Raw genomic sequence first — 22600 nt, 5'->3', positions numbered from 1 at the left:
TGTACTCAATCAACAGAATGGAAGACATTTTAGCAAAATAGCTAAGAATTTGGTCCTGGAGTTTACCTCTGTACAACTGAAGCAATGGAACTGGCCTAAAATTTTGGCTCAAAGAGGACAAAATTGCCGGTGTGTAAATATCACTGGCACAGCAAAATTCGCGAAAGTGTAACCTGGCCAGTTTTCCATCAAATTTTGTACTTTTTCTTATTACATTCAGAAAAAAAAATTCTCTACCATTTTATAAGAAAAAAAAATAACTTGTTTTTTTTTTCCTTAAATTTTGGGATCGTGAGAGCAAGCTTGAGAGCAGGAGTTGCAACCCTGAAAGGGCTAACAAAAAAAAATCAAAGCAAACTGCAGTACTACACTGAAGTCCTCAATACTTCTGTACAATCATATATACGAGCTTAATTCCTCTATAGAAATAAAGTAGGGTAATTAAAGAGATACTGATGTTGTAGATTTGTGTAGGGAACTATAGGTTATTTCACTACACTTCAAAAGCATCTAATACCTTAAGATATACTAAAGGTAATTTCTGAACATAACCTTTGACAACTTTGCTGCTAATAAATATATCTATGAAAGTTAAAAATTAAAAAAAAAAAAAAAAACTAAGTTCTTGCATGCTGCAACAGAAACTTGTTGGGCTGAACAGTGTCAATAAAACATTAAATAGCTGGAAAACTATCTCTGCCAAATTTGAGAAACTACCTGCACAAAAAAAAGCAGATCCAAATAATTACACTAATATTCATTAGCATTTAAAATTTAAATTTTACAAATACCATTTGTCTCCATTCACTCCTATCTAACACGCTCAGCTCACGCATGCTTGCTGGAAGTCCAAACCCCTCGCCCACAACACCTTTACCCCCTCCTTCCAACCTTTTCAAGGACGACCCCTACCCCGCCTTCCTTCGCCTACAGATTTATACGCTCTCCATGTCATTCTACTTTGATCCATTCCCTCTAAATTACCAGACCACCTCAACAAACCCTCTTCAGCCCTCTGACTAATACTTTTATTAACCCCACACCTTCTCCTAATTTCCACACTCCGAATTTTCTGCATAATATTTACACCACACATTGCCCTTAGACAGGACATCTCCACTGCCTCCAAGCCTGGGTTGTAAATGCTGCAGCGAGGAGGCAGTGGAGATGTCCTGTCTCAGGGCAATGTGTGGTGTAAATATTATGCAGAAAATTCGGAGTGTGGAAATTAGAAGGTGTGGGGTTAATAAAAGTATTAGTCAGAGGGCTGAAGAGAGTTTGTTGAGGTGGTTTGGTCATTTAGAGAGAATGGATCAAAGTAGAATGACATGGAGAGCATATAAATCTGTAGGCGAAGGAAGGCGGGGTAGGGGTCGTCCTCGAAAAGGTTGGAGGGAAGGAGTAAAGGAGGTGTTGTGGGCGAAGGGTTTGGATTTCCAGCAAGCGTGTGTGAGCGTGTTGGATAGGAGTGAATGGAGACAAATGGTATTTGGGACCTGACGATCTGTTGGAGTGTGAGCAGGGTAATATTTAGTGAAGGGATTCAGGGAAACCGGTTATTTTATATAACCGGACTTGAGTCCTGGAAATAGGAAGTACAATGCCTGCACTCTAAAGGAGGGGTTTGGGATATTGGCAGTTTGGAGAGATATATTGTGTATTTTTTATACATATATACTCCTAAACTGTTGTATCCTGGGCACCTCTGCAAAAACAGTGATTATGTGTGAGTGTTGAATGATAATGAAAGTAATTTCTTTTTGGGGATTTTCTTTCTTTTTGGGTCACCCTGCCTCAGTGGGAGATGGCCAACTTGTTGGAAAAAAAAAATTGCATTAACACCCACCCTTGGTGTTAAAAGAAAATTATCAGCATAACTGATAAATAACATACAATACAACATACAATAAAACATACAACATACAATAAAAATTATGCTTAGTATAGTGTTCATTTCTATTATCAACACATCCACAAGTTTGTTCTAGACTTAATTTTCCTCTACATTAAATGTTGAATGGGCACTTAGGTATAAAGTTTCCCTTAAGTGGACCATGAATGTCAAGTACTTTTTCAGTATACAGGCAACACATGTGTAGTAGGATGGGGTAGGCCAAGATAGTGAAGGTAAACTCAATAAAAAAGACTCAAATGTACTAGCTGACTAAGTAGTACAAGACAGGAGCAGGAGCTGTGGCCCAACCCCTGCAGGCACAACATGGAAAGCATGCACACATTCATTCCCGTAACTGGCTCACTTTTTTTATATTTATCTCTGACATGAAACATGCAGCACACACATACAATTGAGGAGCTATGGATTAATAATTTTAGTAATTATAGAACAAAAACATAATACTATAGCATTTCCAAACATTTATGCAGACAGCCTACCTAATGCCAATACCCGGTGGAGCTCCTTCTCTTGGGCCCCGAGGTTCCGCTTCTTCATCGTAGCTAAGACCACGGCTGTAATATGACCCAGTGCCACGACCCCGACCCCGACCACGGTCCACACTACCACCACGACCTCGCCCAACTCCATTTACTGGGGCCCGCCCAGTTTGACGGAGCACGACTTCACTGTTTACCCCTTTCTGCCATGTGCGCTGAGCAACCACAGAAAATACTCAGGTTTTAATTGTGTTCTAAAGCAATAAAAATATTGGCTTGAATTACCTACACTATGTAATTAAATTAATTTACATTACACATTAAGATCTCAAGATGAATGTCTACCTGTGACCATTCATGCCTTATATGCCCTTATCTGATGTAAAAATAATCTCTGCAGCAAGGTAACTTACATTATGTCCAAAATTATTATATGCATCAGCATCAATACCATTTATCAGACCCCCTGTATAAATTAAGTATTGGTGTCCCTCACATTATGCAGATCTGCTTAAGAGTAAATCTGCTGTAACAAGCTATGACCCTTTCTACCAGGAATATACTACATGCGATGGAAAAGGGTGGCTGCTTCCCACTTTGTGTAGGGCACTGAGGAAAACAGTAAACAATGCATCTTCACAGGATGAAGTGAAGTCCTCTACCCTGAATGGTGCTTGTTAGTCCCCTTGGAAATTGGAAAGACTGCTCTATGAACTTCAAGGGCTTTCAAAAAGAATTTTCAAGTGTTTGATTAGTTGTTAAGCTGGAAAGGAAGTTGGAAGGAGGCTTCTCATGGCAGGAAGACAATATTATGGAGTTTACTGATGCCCACAATAAAGAGTTAAGTGTTGATTACTGCAGCTGATCATTAAGAGGAAGAGGATCAAGTGCTTCTCAATGTAAAGGACCTATGAAGAAGATGGCAGAAATATTTGCACAAGCTAAGAGATTCCCAAGTTGCCACATACATTGACCCTAGCCTGACATTCAGATGTAAAAGAGGGGTCAATGTGCCTACAGGATGCATGCTCAAAAACAGTGACTAAATAGTATTTCCACCTCGACACCTTCATTGGTGCTGTCTGAGATGACAGCTCCTGCATGTGTCATCTTTAAATGTTATCCTGCCTTCTACAAGTGACACTGAGCTTGATCTTGACAACTGGACATCTATTCACAACCTTTTCCTCCATGTGTACCTGTGTTTGTGTTTCTACTGATGCTTATTAGAACCAATACATATTACATTACACACTGGGGATCAGGAATGAATTTTGGATTTCATTTTTAATCAACTGTTTTTCAACCAAATTAATTTTTATATGATTATTTGGTGCCTGTGTGATAAGCTCACATTTTGGTAAACATTAGTCAAGAAATGTGAAACTGGCAAAATCTCAGAATGAATTTCTATGTTTAACATTTTATAATATTTAAATAATATTTAAAGTGTGTTTCAGTTGGCCAGGATAAATGAGCAGCTGGCTATACATATGCTTGTTTTATTAAGAGCAAGGGCAGTAGTCATTGAAAGTAACTGATGATACCTACATAAGTACATGACCAACCCATGTGCCATGTGTTCATGGTATACAAGATTTTTTTTCCTAGCATTACAAAAGAAAATGAATTATACAGTATGAGTGAGAGGAAGACATGCACTTTCCTTGCCACTATCACCCACCTCTACTACATACAAATATTAATAGATATTACAAAGTATTTTGCTTAAAATAACAAAATACTGCCTACACACATTTATGTAATGCACAGATTTTTCTCTCACTTTATGTGGGTTTGCTTCATACAAAGTTAATTGCAATGCCCTATTTAACCCTTTCAGGGCTGGTGCCGTACTAGTACGGCTTGCACGCCAGGGTTGGAGCCGTACTAGTACGCATAAATTCTTGGCCTTCAACTCTAGCAAGAGTAAGCTGGTAGGCCTACATATGAAATAATGGGTCTATGTGATCAGTGTGAGCAGAATAAAAAAAAATCCTGCAGCACACAGTGTATAATGAGAAAAAAAACTGACCATGTTTTTGGTTTAAAAAAGCGACTTTGCAGTGTATTTTCTTACACTATTTTGGTTGTATTCTAGTTTTCCTGGTCTCATTTTATAGAATGGAAGACATATTACAGAAATTGAGATGATTTTGATTGGTTTCACAGTCTGGTAGTGTGTTGGGTGACAATCTTCTCCAGACTATGCATGCTCCTCTGCACCCGTCTTATCACCCGGCCTGCAGCTGTTGGCGCGATCACTTGCCCCTTTGACCTCTATTGTGGCCTCTTGCGCAGCCAACTCTGTCTTCTGCAGCCCAGCCTTCATCTCTGACTCCATACGTCTCAGAAGACTTTCTCCATAACGGTGACATAAAAACTGATGGTGACGACAACGAAATGGACTAAATATGACAAAAGAGGGACCGACATTCAAGTACCAGACCTGCTGCCAGACGTGAACGAGACATGAGACGTTTTCCACTACAATGAAATAACTGACCTCCATATCAACTGCACCAGTGTTTAATGGGAAGACAACATGGCAGAAAACCTGATCAACTAAATCTCCAAGGAAATGACAGGTCTGTAGGACTTTTTTCTTCAGTGCCAAACGAGGGAAAGAATTGAGCATTTAAACATGGCCACCGGCATCCAAACAGCCACGACTGCCAGACGTACAACTAGCGAAGTGAAATTCTCATCTTTACTGACGTTCATCTGTTGACAGTAGCATCATATCTGTACCACCATCATATCACCTGTACCAGTGCTAACGAGAGGGAAACACAGGAGACATCGTCAAATCAACAGTACAAAACTCCAAGGTTATAGGTCGGATATCCCTCAGTGCCAGTCGTGAGAAAGAAGTGAATAGTTAAACAGTCAAGGTTAATGTTTTAGTAGCTGACCTATATTCAGCTGACCAGTGTACAGTGAAAGAATCATAGCAGAAAACGCCAAATATATCTATAAACTCAAGGAAAGTCAGGTTGTAGGTGGCGTTACTCCCCTCAGTGTTTTAAAAATGGCTGAGTCAGCAGAACAGGTCAGGAGACAACAACACCACACAACCCCTGATAAATGGAATTGAGGGGGATTTGGAAGGATAAAACCATGGATTAAACCTTTCTGATCTACCAGAATGGAAAGGAGTTAGAAGTTAATTGAGGAAGCCAGACTGTGAAGTGAGATGGGAAGGGGAGTGTGTAATAAGGGGTTAACTGTAAGGGTTTTGTGAAGTTAAGGGAAAAGTGAGCAGTGAAGAGGGTTTTGAAGAGGAAATTTTACTAGTAATTCAGTGGTGATTGCTAAAGCAGATACTAAGTGTACTAGGGACTGGAAAAGAGAAATAAATATTATTGTATATGAGTAAAAGAGCAAAGAGTGAAAATGGCAGGCATTAGGGGGGTACAGGCTGCCATAATTATATTTATATTTCTTCTTCAATTCCATGAAGAAAGAAATCAGTCATGGGGGTTGGAAAAGGTGAATGGAGTAACAACGCCCTGGACAGTAAAAGCCCAACAGTTGCCATCCTACCAGAAAAGTAAATGTCACTATCGCCGCAAGGTATGGCAACACCGCATACCCAAACAAAAACAGTGGCACACAGCTCTTATTGTAGCGCTCTTAAGTGGTGATATCCAAATTAATCCAGGACCTCAAACTATTGTGCAGAGGCAAAACAGACAGATAAATGACGGCGATAATGATGGTCTAGTAGCTAGGAATGATAACCTTAACTCCATATGTAATGCATACATAGGTCAATGTGAGACAATACAGCCATTATTATCTCAAACACTACCAAACAGGTGCATACACTGTACTAAAGTACGCATGAAAAACAGAAAAGGCACCTTATGAAAAATGTGTAAGGGGTGGGTGCATGATGGATGTATGTACAATTATAACAACGGTGCCAGAATTCATTTTGTGTGTAACAAATGCACTTTGGCACAGTTACCCTTTAGCAGTGATGACATTGATTTACCTAAATTTAATACAAATGACCCATTGCCATATATTGATGATTATGATTGTTTTATGAAAACAGGCCTTCACTTTATTCATGTCAATGCAAGATCACTTCTTCCTAAATTGGCAGAGATTAGGATTCTAGCTAACAAAATTAGGGCGGCAGTTATAACCATCTCTGAATCTTGGTTGGATGATACGGTGACTGACGACGAGGTCAAAATAGATGGTTACAATATAAAACGCTTAGATAGGAACAGAAAGGGTGGTGGAGTATGTGCCTACATTAGAAATGACTTAGCTTACAACCCAAGACCTGATTTAAATAACAATAAACTGGAGATTCTATGGTTTGAAGTGCCGCTTCCTAAGACCAAACCCATCTTAGTAGGAACTAGTTACCGCCCTCCTACCCAGGACCAGTTCTTAGAAGACTTTTCCAGAGTCTTGTCCGGAGTTGAAAACAATTGCGAGACAATAATACTGGGCGACTTCAATATCTGTTTTCAGCAGCAAAATAACGGACTATGCAAAAGGTATAAGCAAATTCTAGGATTAAATAGTTACACTCAACTAATTAATACTCCAACCCGGATCACACAGTTCTCAGCCACCCTAATTGACCACATACTTTGTAACCGCTCTGAGAACATTAGTCAGTCAGGCGTCATTACCACAGGTCTTAGTGATCATTTCATCATTTACTGCACCAGGAAAATCACTAGGGATAGGATAGGCCTACACAGGACAATAAAAATGAGGTCAACTAGAAACTACAGTAAAGAAACACTGGTAAATAGGCTACACAATTGTGACTGGACAGAGATAACAAGTTGCATGGACGTAAACGATGCCTGGGAAAAATTCAAAACAATGTTCACTACCATCCTTGATAATATTGCACTAGTTAAAGAGGTTAGGATTAAACGAAGAACTGAACCCTGGATGAATACTGAGATATTAGATAATATGAAATTCAGAGACAGGCTGCTAAAAAGATTTAAAGCAAACAGACAGGATATTGCAGCACTAAATGAATTCCAAAGGGTGAGGAACAGAGTACAGAGACTTATAAAAGGAGCAAAGGCAAAGCACTACTGCTCAAAAATTGAAGAGTATAAGCATAACCCCAGAAAGCTCTGGCAACAACTAAAACATTTGGGGTATAGCCATAAGCCAGTAGATAGGTCTAACATAGTACTCACTATCGATAATGAGGTATGCCATGAAACATCTAAGGTGGCAAATTGCTTTAATTCATACTACACATCTGTTGCATCAACACTAGTAAGTAAACTACCAGCTGCATCAAATACCTTTAACACAGACTCTGATAAGTTTCAAACATACTATACCAATAAAGGGGTAACCCCAAACAGATGTCAACTAGTAAGTGTATCTCATGACTTTATTCAAAAAGAACTAAGCAGGTTAAACCCAACTAAGAGCACAGGCCCTGATAACATCCCGTCTAAGTTCCTAAAAGATGGTGCTTCTGAACTGTCAATCCCTATTGCTCACATAATAAATCTATCAATCACCACTAATACCGTACTGGAGGGGTTCAAGGAGGCCAGAGTTACTCCTATCTTCAAGAAAAATAGTAGGTCTGATGTAAGCAACTATAGGCCTATTAGTATACTCAGTATAATATCTAAAATTCTAGAGAGGGCGGTGTATTCTCAAGTAGTTAAGTACCTTAATGACAACAACATTCTCCATAGCTATCAATCGGGCTTTAGAAGATCCTACTCAACCGACACCTCCCTTATTAATCTGATGGATTACCTGAGAACTGAAATGTCAAAGGGGAACCTCATAGGTATGGTAACCTTAGACCTGCAAAAGGCCTTCGATACTGTCAACCACAATATACTATGTAATAGACTTCAAGCTATCGGTATAGGTTCTGTAGACTGGTTTAAGTCCTACCTTAGCAACAGGAGACAAATAGTCAAAATCAACAAAACAGAATCAGAACCCCTGCCGATAACATGTGGAGTTCCCCAAGGTAGTATTCTGGGTCCCTTATTATTCTTATGTTATGTCAATGATATGCCTATCAGTGTCAAGTGCAAACTCCTACTGTATGCAGATGACAGTGCTCTGTTAGTGTCAGGTAAAGACCCACAAGATATTGCTAATGTTTTAACACTGGAACTGGAGTCCTGCAGCAAATGGTTAGTAGACAACAAACTATCATTACACCTAGGGAAAACTGAAGCCATTCTCTTTGGCACGAAACATAAACTGAGAAGGGTAAATAACTTTAATGTTCAATGTAATGGGGAGCCCATCACTTTGGTTTCATCAGTAAAATATTTGGGAATCCCCTTTGACCCATGCATGTCAGGAGAATTGATAGGGAACAGTGTAGTAAAGAAAGCGAATGCCAGACTGAAGTTCCTGTATAGACAAGCACAGTGTCTACCTACTGAGGCTCGCAGGACCCTATGTCTAGCCCTTATACAATGCCATATGGATTACGCTTGCTCTTCTTGGTACTCTGCCTTGACAAAAAAACTGAAAGATAGACTGCAAATCACCCAGAACAAAATCGTAAGATTCATCCTGGGGCTGGGACCAAGAGAACATGTAGGCCAGGATGAATTACAGCAGTTGGATATGCTGAATGTTGAAGACAGAGTAAAACAACTGAAGCTAAATCATGTTTATAAAATTGCTCACAAACAGTGTCCAGAATATCTTGCTGTCAATTTTGTCAAGGTTGGGAACCAAAGCAATCATAGTACTAGGGGGAGAGAGCACAACTTTGTAGTACCCACAGTCATTGGCCAGGCTTCAAACACCTTTTATTGTACAGCAATAAAGGAATGGAACAGACTACCCGCACATGTCAAAGCCAGTCATAGCATGAACCAGTTCAAGAAGAGTGCCAAAAGGTGTCTGATGAATGTAGCTACAGAAAGGGAGGGGAATGATTTTCTATTTTTTATCTAACATAAGTGTAAATTTTACCTTATTCCTAGTAATGACCCTCGTATTGTAGATAGTCTTAATGACCCTCGTGTAGTAGATAGTCTTTTTAGTATGATAATAAGATGTTATCTTCATTATAGAATAATAAGAAAATATTATAACCTTTATATTATAATAATAAGGTAAAAGGACCCCAATGGAAATAAGTCACTCTGTCTGACTTTTTTGGGTTATCCCAGGTTCTCTACACATATGCTGCTATGTATGATAATTCTATGTAACTGTATTTGTGTATACCTGAATAAACTTACTTACTTACTTACTTACTTAAAAGGACCTTGAAATTGTGTTCAAAGTAGCAGAAATGTTCAATTTTTGCCAAAGTTCAAAAGTAAACAAATCGTGCCATGCGTCCAATACACATCAACTGGTGAGTCTAATATTCTTTCACAAGTGTGCTGATATTGTTTATACCATTTCTACACCAATGCAGTAGACTGCATAATAGTAAATCTTCTATTTTTTGTGAGAATAAAAATTCAAAGTGGAAAGCAAAAGAAATGTAACAGAGGCCTTGGGAGATGACTAATGAACAGAGGAAATGTTATTTTAGTGCCAGGAATGTCTGTCTTGTTTATTCTGGACCCTATTTGGAAATTGGCATCTTTTGAAATTTGTGTGAAATTAGCAAAATTGCCAATTTCTGACCACTTTATTGGATAGTTGAAATCGGTAAATGGGTGGTTTCTTGTACTCATTTGATAGAAAAAATGGAGTTTTAACAAAATAGTTATGATTTTTGTTGACTGGTACATTGGAATTGGCCGAAAATAGGGCTCAAAGTGGGCAAAATCGCCGATGCGTAAACATTGTCGAGACCGCTACCTTCGCGAGAGCATAATTCCATAAGTTTTCTATCAAATTTCTTACTATTGGTTTCATTATGATAGGGAAAAGATTCTCGGTCATTTCATAAGAAAAAAAAAATTTTTCTGAAAAATTTCTGAGAGCAAGTTTAGGAGAGGGCCTGCCGACCCTGAAAGGGTTAAAAAGCCATATATGTAAAACACATTTCTTGTGTGTGATCTCCAAGGTTCACAACACAAGATAATTATTATGGCAATATAAGGGTTGATGATCTGGCCGAGGTTAGTGTAGTTGCCGGAGGTCTAGAATACATCTGCATAAACTCTAGTTCTTGACTTTGAGCATTGGACAAGTTAAGCAAGACAGCAGTGTGAGTTCACAAGAATAAGAGATTACTTGCATTTATATTAATGAAGTGTCTAAGGGCAACGTGTGGTGTAAATATTATGCAGAGAATTCGTAGTGTGGAAATTAGGATGAGATGCGGAGTTACTAAAAGTACTATTCAGAGGGCTGAAGAGGGGCTGTTGAGGTGGTTTGATCATTTAGAGAAGATGGAGCAAAGTTGGATTATTGCAGGATGCATAAATCTGTAGTGGAGGGGAGGAGGGGTAGGAGTCATCCTAGGAAATGATGGAGGGAGGGGGTAAAAGAGGTTTTGTGTGCAAGGGGCCTGAACATGCAGCAGGCATGTGTGTGTGTTAGATAAGACCGAGTAGAGACAAATGTTTTTTTGGACTTAACGAGCTGTTGGAGTGTGAGCAGGGTAATATTTTGTGAAGGGATTCAGGGAAACCAGTTAGCTGGACTTGAGTCCTGGAGGTGGGAAGTACAATGCCACACTTTAAAGGAGAGGTTTGGGATATGGCTGTTTAAATTGACATCTAAACTGTCGTATCTGGGCGCCTTTGCAAAGACGGTGATTATGTATGAATGATGGTGAAAGTGTTGAATGGTGGTGAAAGCATTTTTCTTTTTTGGGTCATCCTAAGTGAAAGATGGCCAACACATTAAAAAAAAAAAAAATACAGCGCAGCCTCTCCTCACTTAGCAACGTACTTGTTTATTAACAACTCAGACTTACGACGGGCTCTCTGACCAGTATGCATACCTAAATAATTTATATTAGAGCTGATTTCCTCTATATTTATTGTTTGCTACAATATATAGTACACTGTTTTATACATTTAAAAATATACCAGAAATGTTATAAATGGTGCAAAGGTGACATTAAAATATCAAAGATGGATGACACAAAGTCATTACCATTATAGTATGCTCCTCACTTAGCGACAAATTCGTTTACCAAGGTGGTCTTAGGAATGGATCTCCATTGTTAAGTGAGGAGAGGCTGTACTGTCATTGTAGTCCAAAGGTTATACACATCAATACTGAACAATACTAGTAAGATCTCATTTAGATTATGCAACACAGTTCTGATCTCCATGTTACAGAATGTACATAAATGTGGTAGACAACAGAGGATGGCAATTAATCCCAATTCAGAACTCACTAACAAAAATTAATTGAAAGTCCTGAACCTACTTACTCTTGAAGGGTATAGAGTAAGTGCAGATATGACCAATGTGTGCAGTGGAATATAGGTACAGTGTCCTCTAAAATAAAGCAGACCTCCTATTTATTAAGAAAATCATTAAAAAGCAGGGTCATTCCATGTCAAGTGGTCTGATTTTAGAGAAGTGCCCCACCTCACCATCAGGGATTTTGATGAAACTTGGTGTACTGAATCTTACATGTCTCAAACTAAGTTTGGTAGAGTTTTAGATCCATAAATAAAATGGTTGCTGAGATAGAATCCTTTGTCCGACACCATGCTACGTCCATTTACCACAACCCTATGAAATTTCGGCAACTTTGAATCAAAATAATTTCTCACTCTTTCTACCAAAATAAATGAAACTTTGCCATCTTACACAGCTTTTTATGCTTAATCCAATGGAACTAATATGGATTTACATTTTTTTTAAATTGACCTACTGATCGAGCCTCAAACAAGGGCAAAAGTATCAATGCATCAAAAAAATGTCAAAGTTTAGCCTTCTCTGGCTCATTTAACCCCTTCAGGGTCCAAGGCCAAAATCTGAAGTGGTGCTCCAGTGTTCAAGAAATTTTGGAAAAAAAAAAAAAAAAAAAAAAAAAAAAAAAAAAAAAAAAAAAAAAAAAAAAAAAAAAATCTTACAGAACTGAAGAGCATATTTTTGTGAAGGTAATAAGACAAAGAAAAAAAAATTCTGATCAGTACTTACCGAGATACAGTGCCAAGAAGTTTGTCCAAAATGATGTGGTGGCGGCAACATCGACAAATTCCACATATGCGCATTACATTATTTAGCGGTTTTTATAGTTTTTTTTCTTTTCTTTTCCAATTTTTTTCTTTTCTTACTAACATTTGGGGCCTGAGAGACCAATACTGTATATAATGTATATATATAATCTCACTGTATTGAACACAATAACCACACAAAAGTTATTATTATATTATTGTTTACCACTGTTGTTTATTACAATAAACATGTGATGAATGGTTTGAAACACCGACAAGTTGAAGATTGACACTTATGCAGCATATGGGAATCTTTATTCAGGAAACGTTTCGCCACACAGTGGCTTCATCAGTCAATACAAAGAGGAAGGCGTACGGAGAGGAGGAGTATGAGGTAATCAGTCCCTCAGCCTGGAGTCGATGTGTTCAGTCCATCAATCTTGTAGAATGTACAGCATAGGGCCGTACACGTGGCTTATATACTGTAGTGAGGTGAGGTGAAGCAGGCGGAGGCGGGGTCATAGTGGTACCATCCACTAGTCGAAGTAGGTCTTCGTCCAAAGGTTGAACAAGTGTTGAAGAATTCTTTGTAACAAGATCCATTTATCACAACTGTCAGACACTGCAGCATCATGGGATCTTGTTACAAAGAATTCTTCAACACTTGTTCAACCTTTGGACGAAGACCTACTTCGACTAGTGGATGGTACCACTATGACCCCGCCTCCGCCTGCTTCACCTCACCTCACTACAGTATATAAGCCACGTCTACGGCCCTATGCTGTACATTCTACAAGATTGATGGACTGAACACATCGACTCCAGGCTGAGGGACTGATTACCTCATACTCCTCCTCTCCGTACGCCTTCCTCTTTGTATTGGACTGATGAAGCCACTGTGTGGTGAAACGTTTCCTGAATAAAGATTCCCATATGCTGCATAAGTGTCTCAATCTTCTACAATAAACATGCACAAATCTTGTATAATACTAATCTTCTATCATATATTTACATATTTACAATCACTGGACATGGTTTTAGAACTGCTGGAGCTTGTGGAACTCCTTGAAACAAGGCACCATGCACAGAGGCACCTTATATTCCTCACACAAACCGAGTGTCTTTGCGTGTTTGTTGCCGTCGTTTTGTTTGTGCACAGACGATGCATCTCTTCTGAGCAAATTTCTTCTGAGTTGAAGGAAGCTGTATTATGAAATGATCACCTTCCCTCCTCAAACGCTTGGGTATATCCTGAGGAGTTTGAGGACCTTGTTGTATAGCAGGTGTTGTTACCTGGCACTTCATTATGAGTTGTCTGACAACAGACAAACAAAATTCACCATACGGTGGTCTGTTGCCAGTCTTTATTTGGTACATATTATGTGCATTGAGCATTGAAATGTCCATGAGATGGAAGAAAAGTTTCATGTACCACTTGTAACTCTTAGGAACACAGTCAACAAAACCAATCTGCATGTCACATTTGTCAACCAAGTGCATGTTTTGTGTATAATCAATCACTGTCACTGGTTTTCGAATACGTTCATTAGTCACTCGATCAACTTTGCCACTGTCTTGCATTTCATTACGGTGAATGGTTGTCAACAATGTGACATCTCGTTTGTCATGCCACCGTAATGCCATGATGTCATTGGCAGTCAACACCTGCACGTCATCACCACGAACACCTGCGTTGATCCTGGGCATATGTTTACGATTCGAACGCACTGTGCTACACACATCTGTCTTGTTCACTCGCATGAAATCACTGAGTAATGGGCTTGTGTACCAGTTATCGGTATATAATGTATGCCCCTTGCCAAGATAAGGTGCCATCATGTTTCTCACTACGTCACCTGAGATACCCAATAACATCTTGGTATCTTTCAATGTTTTACTTCCCGTGTATACAACAATATCCAACACCAGGCCACTGTCACAGTCACAGAGTACAAACAGTTTTATACCAAAGCATTTCCTCTTGCTCGGTATATACTGCTTGAATGACAGTCTACCTTTGAACAAAATCAAAGACTCGTCAATTACAACATTCTTGAATGGATAAAAGTATATGCTGAACTTTTGTTTGAGATACATGAAAACATTTCTAATCTTATATAACCTGTCACTTCTGTCAGGCCTGGTTTTGTCAGAGAAGTGCAACATACGTAAGAGTAAGATAAACCTGTTCACTGGGATGATTTCATTGAAGACCGGGGTAGAAATTAGCCGATCTGTGGACCAGTATGCTTTTATATTATGCTTATAGACATGAGGCATAAGCATTATTGTTGCAAAAAGCAAATACATTTCTGCAACAGTCGTCTCTTTCCACCTGTGTAGTCTTGACTGTGGTGATATGATCGTATTTGCCATGGTGTACTCAAAATACTTATTACTTTCTCTGACAATAGTTTCCATCAATGGCTGGTCAAAGAATAATTCAAAGAATTCCAGTTCATTGGCCGTGGTTCCAAGGGAACAAGTAGGTAGAATTCCACTTTGAGAGTCATCAAAGTGGTGAGGCTTGGGAACAAAATTGGGATTTTGCTGCCAATCCCACATACGGTTTGCTGGTGGATACTGGACATCATAGGCTGGTTGTGCAGGTGGTTGTGGTTGTGGTGGGCTGGTGGCTGACGCTCAGCTTTGTCCTTGAACTGACGAGTCAGCAGCGTGGGTCCCAGCGTGGCCTGGTGAGTCACGCATGGCGGTGCCACTACCATCACCACTACCACCATCCACTGATGCCTGTGGTCTATCCATGCCAAGTGTAGCCACATCATCCTCACTATCACTACCTAAAACTGGTGTAGGGCCACGGGATGTACTCCAGGATGTACTCCGGGATGTACTCCGTCCCCTGGGCACAGCATAGGGTACACTACTCGAGCGCATGCGGCTGCAAACATACCGATGCTTCACTGGTGAATATGATTCCTCACTATCACTACTCGAATGATCGTCGAGTGCAATAAAATCACAATCCACGTCACTATCATCATCATTACTGAAGTCAGAGGCCTGACCACGCGAAAATATTAGTTTTCTCTTGCGTTGAGGCACAACCGACCGTGAGTCACGAGTGCCCACACCAGAGGTAGAAGGTTGAGGATCGTCAGGGTTTTCTGCACTATTATCGATATCCTGGTCATTCCTTTCGGTCACTAACTGATCAAAGCCATAGAATTCGTCTTCATTTCCACTTCCATTAGTGTCAGAACTATCAGATAGGAAGAGGAGAGTCCCAATTTTCCGGGGAGTGAGAGCTGACTTGGGACGAGGAATGGTGAACAAGGGTAACTGAGCTGGCTTTCCCACAATGCTATGCGGGCGCCTAGATTTTTTGTTTATGGCGCACACCCACCACGCAGACCCGTTCTCTCACATGTAGGCCTATGAGCGCTTTCGCGCTAAATTTGACGGCGCTAGAATTTTGGCATAGATCTACAGTTTGGACACTCAACGTGAAGCCGTAGATCTACGGGACGGACCCTGAAAGGGTTAATAATAAAGTTCTTTCTTTTTTCAACAAACCAGCTGTATCCCACTGAAGCAGGGTGGCCCAAAAAGAAAAACAAAAGTTTCTCTTTTTAACTTTAGTAATGTATACAGGAGAAGGGGTTACTAGCCCCTTGCTCCCGGCATTTTAGTCGCCTCTTACGCCACGCATGGCTTATGGAGGAAGAATTCTGTTCCGCTTCCCCATGGAGATTATCAATATTCTCTCCACTAAATTTCAAGTATCCACCACTGTCTTCATTACATTCAAGAATATCACCAGTAAGACTACAAAGTTCAAACCCATGAAATTTCATTTACTATTTTGTGACATAACCTTGTTTACAAATATATAGTTTCAACATGGGAGAATGTTTCATTTCTTTTAAATTTAAATTTTCACATTTTTTCAAAAAGTAGAAACTAGGGTATTTTCAATGAACCTTTGCAAAAAAAGTGTCATCTTGAAATATTTTCAAACTGCAGCTATTAGAAAGAGCATGTTCTAAAACAAGTTGACTTAGTTTTTCACTGTGCTAATATAATGCCCAAAAATTAAGGGTCAAAGTTCAACAGGTAATTGTATGCTGTCATATTATATGCTGACAAATGAAGTTCTTAACACGTGTCATTATTCATCTTCTAAAAGACTGTTTTATATCTTTAGGTAAATTAATTATATACGACAATTTGACAGCAAATTTCTAGTATGGAAACTATGGAATCTACCAGTAACGGTGGTCCCACAACATGTATCCATTGAAGAAAAAATCAACAACAACATGTCATGGCTTATTTTATTGCAAGAAAGTTGGATTTAAATCAGTACAAGACTTATCCACAGACGACAGAGCACTACTTATTCGACGTTCAGAAGTAAATCTTATGGACGATGACCAAATCTGCTTGCATCATGAAGCAATGTACCTCGAAAAATGTGAACAATGCAAACGACATGCTGTAATCCATTTGGAAAGCAAAAATCTTCATATCTGAACAGGACTTTTGAAGGATGATGTTGAAATGGCTGACAAATTGAACTGTTTGACAAAGCAAAATCAAACCAGGTCAGAAAATTTGTTCTAAATGTAAAGCTGATATTCAAATAGTGGAGACTTCAGTTGCTTCGTCCTCATCTTCGGATGATTTTGATGTGGACAAATCTGCCACAATTAATAAAAGCTTGTCTGCCTTGAATGAATCACCCTTGAAATTTTTGAAAGTGAGCAGTAGAGATAAAGTGGGCTATACAAAACGAAAAATTGAGCAAGTGCAAAATGTGATAATGCACAAGATGACTGCCGGTGCCGGATTCCAGGTTCAGAACCTTGGACCGTCTAGTTAGATGATAGACTGCAGCTTATGTGAAGACTACATTTCTCTGACTGAAGAAATGAAAAAGAAAATCAAAATATCTGACATTATCAAAAGCTCAAATATTGACTTCGAGTCCAAAAAAATGTTGGTCTATTGAAGCTACAGCCTTGGAGTTTGGAGTTTCAGGATGTAACATGAAGGCAGCCAGAAAAATCAAGAAAGAACAAGATATTTTGGCTTTGCCATAACCAAAAGTTGGGAAGCCTATGTCGAGAGAGTGTCAAGAATTTTGTGAAGTCAATGGATTCAGCAGAATGTGTCCTGGTAAGAAAGATTGTTCCAGTTCAGACTGATGGAGAAAAAATACACAACCAGAAGTGGTTGCTGTTGAGCAACCTTAAATAGATGTATATAATATACAGTGAAAAGCAAGGTGCTGCAATTGGGTTTTCAAAATTTTGTGAGCTCAGACCAAAGTGGTGCATAACAGTTGGTGCTTCAGGCACCCATTCTATTTGTGTTTGTACATCAGAATGTCAAACTCGTGTTGCAGGGAGCCAAGATTTAAGATGATTACAAAATGCTTATAGAAAAAACTGCATGCAATTTGAACTCCAGAAATTGCATGCTACAGTGATGCCCTGATTGTCTTGAAGAAATAATGGAAGTTATAAATTTTTGTATCATCATAAATCACGTGCAGCATGACTCTACATCTATTCATATGCTCATCTGCAAGCAGGGAGAGTTTTTGAAGACAAGAACAAAAGTTGCTAGAATCCACTATTTTAGTGATGGCTCAGGTGCTCAATATAAGAACTTTAAAAATCACAAGACCCATTTCAATGTTGAAGCACAATGGAATTTTTTTGGAACAAGCCATGGCAAATCATCTTGTAATGGAACTGGAGGAATGACAAAAAGATTAACCACTAGAGCTAGCCTTCAAAGACCATTTAACGACCAAATACTGACACCAAAAGATCTATTCGAATTTTGTGACAAGAATATACATGGAATTAAATATATATTTGTTCCCTGACGATCTGTTGGAGTGTGAGCAGGGTAATATTTAGTGAAGGGATTCAGGGAAACCGGTTATTTTCATATAGTCGGACTTGAGTCCTGGAAATGGGAAGTACAATGCCTGCACTTTAAAGGAGGGGTTTGGGATATTGGCAGTTTGGAGGGATATGTTGTGTATCTTTATATGTGTATGCTTCTAAACTGTTGTATTCTGAGCACCTCTGCAAAAACAGTGATAATGTGCGAGTGTGGTGAAAGTGTTGAATGATGATGAAAGTATTTTCTTTTTGGGGATTTTCTTTCTTTTTTGGGTCACCCTGCCTCGGTGGGAGACGGCCGACTTGTTGAAAAAAAAAAAAAAAATTTGTTCCCAAAGAAGTTGATGAAAACAAACAGTTTCAAGAAGATGGCGAGAAAGCAGCACAATAGCTGGAATGAGGAAGCATCACCAATTTGTGCCACTTGACTCGAACACCATACGTGTAAGCAAAGTTTCGAATGATGCCATCTACTTCGTTTCCAAAATTACCAATACATGCACAAAAATGCCAGGCTGACGAATATCACAACTGCTCCCTGGTAATTACGCTGCTTACATTTATGATAACAAATGGTGGATTGGAAACACTGTTGAAGCATTGGTGAAAGAAAGTGACGCCTTGATAAAGTTTATGCACTCACACGGTCTGGCCAGTTCATTTTACTGGCCTGAAAGACACAACATTTGTTGGGTGCCGGAACAACACCTCATTTCCGTGCTTTCTGTTCCATCAGTTACATCATCTGGACAGCAATACCAATTTTCAGAAGAAATTTTGGCAAATGTGAGCCACCAATTTAAATCAATGCAATGCAATGAAGAAATCAAGTAGTCAACTTCAGCTTGGGAATCAACTGAAGATACCCGCTGTAGGCTTGTAAACCAACTGAAGATACCCACTGTAGGCTTGGGAACCTAGAGTAAGCAGCCCCGTTATTGGCCTGGGAACCAAACAGATACCCCAGCAAGGCTCTGAAACCTCAACTAAGAAACTAAGACTGCAGGCTCGGGAAACTGAACAAAAAACCCACCCATGGCTGAGATTGCATGGCCATCAGGCATGACCTCTATGGCTATGGGTTGCTGGTTCAAACTGATTGAATCAGTAGTGGAAATGCCACCATGGACCAATGGAAACAAATACTTCTATGCTTTTCTTATAAAGAATGCTGAAAAAATGATGACATGACACGTACAGCTTAAAAAGTTAACCACACTGCAGATTTTTGCTGAGCATTGAAGCTACAGTAACCTGTTGAATTCTGACACTTATTTTTTTGGCATTATGTGGGTGCAATGAAAACCTGAAGCAACTTTTTTTTGATGGTTTAAAACGTGCTCTTTCTAACAGATGCAGTTTGAAAATGTTTTAAAATGACACTTTTTTTGCAAAACCACATTGAAAATACAGTGGAACCCAGGATTTCGGCCGTAATCCATTCCAGAAGGTTGGCCTAAATCCGAAAGGGCCTAAAACCGAAGCAATATTGCAGATAAGAAATAACGTAAATACAATTAATCCGTTCCAGACACCAAAAAATATGTTTTTTAAAGATTAACTATAGTTTTACATACACAAAACAATGAGAACTAAATAAAATGACCAATGAAATGGATAAATGAACACATAAATTATTATTACATACCTTTATTGAAAATTCGTAGTGTGGAAATTAGGAGAAGGTGTGGACTTAATAAAAGTATTAGTCAGAGGGCTGAAGAGGGGTTGAGGTGGTTTGGTCATTTAGAGAGAATAGATCAAAGTAGAATGACATGAAGAGCATATAAATCTGCAGGGGAAGGAAGGCGGGGTAGGGGTTGTCCTCGAAAAGGTTGGAAGGAAGGGGTAAAGGAGGTTTTGTGGGCAAGGGGCTTGGAGTTACAGCAGGCGTGCATGAGCGTGTTCGATAGGAGTGAATGGAGACGAATGGTATTTGGGACCTGACAATCTGTTGGAGTGTGAGCAGGGTAATATTTAGTGAAGGGATTTAGGGAAACCAGTTATTTTTATATAGCCAGACTTGAGTCCTGGAAATGGGAAGTACTACAATGCCTGCACTCTAAAGGAGTGGTTCGAGATATTAGCAGTTTGGAGGGATATGTTGTGCATCTTTATACGTATATGCTTCTAAACTGTTGTGTTCTGGGCACCTCTGCAAAAACAGTGATTATGTGTGAGTGAAGTGAAAGTGTTGAATGATGATGAAGTATTTTCTTTTTGGGGATTTTCTTTATTTTTTGGGTCACCCTTCCTCGCTGGGAGACGGCCGACTTGTTAAAAAAAAATTTATTGAAGATTTATTGGAGTATGGAAGACAAGGATGAGGAGAGAGGGAGGAGGAGAGAGAGAGAGGAGAGAGGGAGGAGGAGGAAAGGGAGGAGGAGGAAGAGAGGGAGGAGGAGGAAGAGAGGGAGGAGGAGGAAGAGAGGGAGGAGGAGGAGGAAGAGAGGGAGGAGGAGGAAGAGAGGGAGGAGGAGGAAGAGAGGGAGGAGGAGGAAGAGAGGGAGGAGGAGGAAGAGAGGGAGGAGGAGGAAGAGAGGGAGGAGGAGGAAGAGAGGGAGGAGGAGGAAGAGAGGGAGGAAGAAGAGAGGGAGGAAAGGTTATCTCTACCACAATCACTACCACCCTCTACCACCATCACTACCATCCTCTACCACTATCACAATGACTACCACCATCACTACCATCCTCTACCACTATCACAACGACTACCACCCTCTACCACCATCACCACCATCCTCTACCACTATCACAACGACTACCACCCTCTACCACAACCATTACCACCCTCTACCTTTGTCTTAATCACTGAAGAAGGCACATTCTCCCTTCTCTCTTCCTCCTCCTCCTCCTCCTCCTCTGAAGCAATTTCCTCAGCTGTAGTTTGTTGCTGTTGCAGATGAAGGTCTTGCAGCTCTTCAGTGGTTAGCTCTTCCCTGTGGTCCTCCACCAACTTTTACACATCCTGGCCACTCACATCCAACCCCAGGGACTTCCCCAAAGCCACAATAGATTCCACAACAGCCGTGTTTCTCACTTTCTTTACCAAAGAGCTGGCACTAGGAACTTTCTTTGGGCCCATGGTGGCTTATTTTGGTCACAATCAATAAACAAGCACAAAAATTGCAAAATGTTTTGGATGAATACTCACTCAACCAGTGACAAAGCCAGAGTGACGGCGTCCCCGGGAAGGTGGACACGTCCAATACGGCCGATTTCCGAATCACTGGCCAAAATCCAGGGCAAAAATTTTTGCCAAAAAGCGGCAGATTTCTGATTCGGCCGATATCCACAGCAGCCGAAATCTGACGTTCCACTGTACCCTATTTTCTACTTTTTTTTAAAGAATGTGAAAATTTAAATTTAAAAGGAGTGAAATATTCTCCCAAGTTGAAATATATATTTGTACACAAGGTTATATTACAAAATAGTAAACAAAATTTCATGGGATATCTTTATTATTACATAAGCCAGAGAAGGCTAAACTGACATTTTTTTGGCACATTGATATTTGTCCCCCACTTTTGAGGCTCAATCAGTATGCCAATTTAAAATTAAATCCATATCAGTTCCATTGGATTAAGCATAAGATGTTGTATACGACAGCAAAGTTTCGTTTATTTTGGAAGAAAGAGTGAGAAATTATTTTTATTCAAAACTGCCGAAATCTCGTAGGGTTATGGTACATGGTCGTGGCATAGTGTCAAACAAAGGGTTCTATCAGCAACCATTTCATTGACAGATCTAAAACTTTACCAAACTTAATATGAGACATGTAAAGTTCAGTATACCAAGTTCCATCAAAATCCATGATGGTGAGATAGGGCACTTTTCTAAAATCAGACCACTTAACAAGGAATGACCTGTGCATAAGAAAGGCAGCTAAAGTACAAATGGCACAATTTTAAAAGAAGGACTTATGTCAAACTGATTCAACAATCTTCAGTTTTATGGAGCGAGTGAATAGAGATGAAGATACAATAAGTTACCCACAGTAAAAATATAATGAGACAAGATGAGTGATTAATTTTCTATGAGAGTTAGAGAAAGACTGGAAGAACAGGGACAAGAGTAGACCAGGAAAGATTACAAATGAATCTAGACAAGCTGCATGACTAGTCTAACAAGTGCCTATTGGTAATTAACCTTACCCTCGGAGCAGGGTAAGGATGTATGGAAACAGGGTATAGGCTCCAGTGACAAAGGCAGCAAACAACTCAGGAAGAGGAGAACCTTAGGGTGAACA

At 39.6% G+C, this 22600-nt stretch overlaps 1 protein-coding gene across 3 annotated transcripts in view; it reads right to left on the bottom strand.

The window, feature by feature from the left end:
- Positions 1–22600, bottom strand: part of Gyf (GIGYF family protein Gyf) — a 138480-nt gene that overhangs the window by 69273 nt on the left and 46607 nt on the right. For all 3 annotated transcript variants that reach the window (XM_070088908.1, XM_070088909.1, XM_070088910.1), the window contains exon 4: positions 2395–2609. In XM_070088908.1, the coding sequence (XP_069945009.1) occupies positions 2395–2609 (215 nt within the window). The remainder of the gene's footprint in view (positions 1–2394; positions 2610–22600) is intronic.

Source organism: Cherax quadricarinatus, chromosome 26 (genome assembly GCF_038502225.1).
Source record: "Cherax quadricarinatus isolate ZL_2023a chromosome 26, ASM3850222v1, whole genome shotgun sequence".
In the NCBI taxonomy this organism is placed as follows: domain Eukaryota; kingdom Metazoa; phylum Arthropoda; class Malacostraca; order Decapoda; family Parastacidae; genus Cherax; species Cherax quadricarinatus.
Note: the sequence above shows the minus strand (reverse complement) of the source record. Positions and strands in the feature narration are given on the sequence as shown.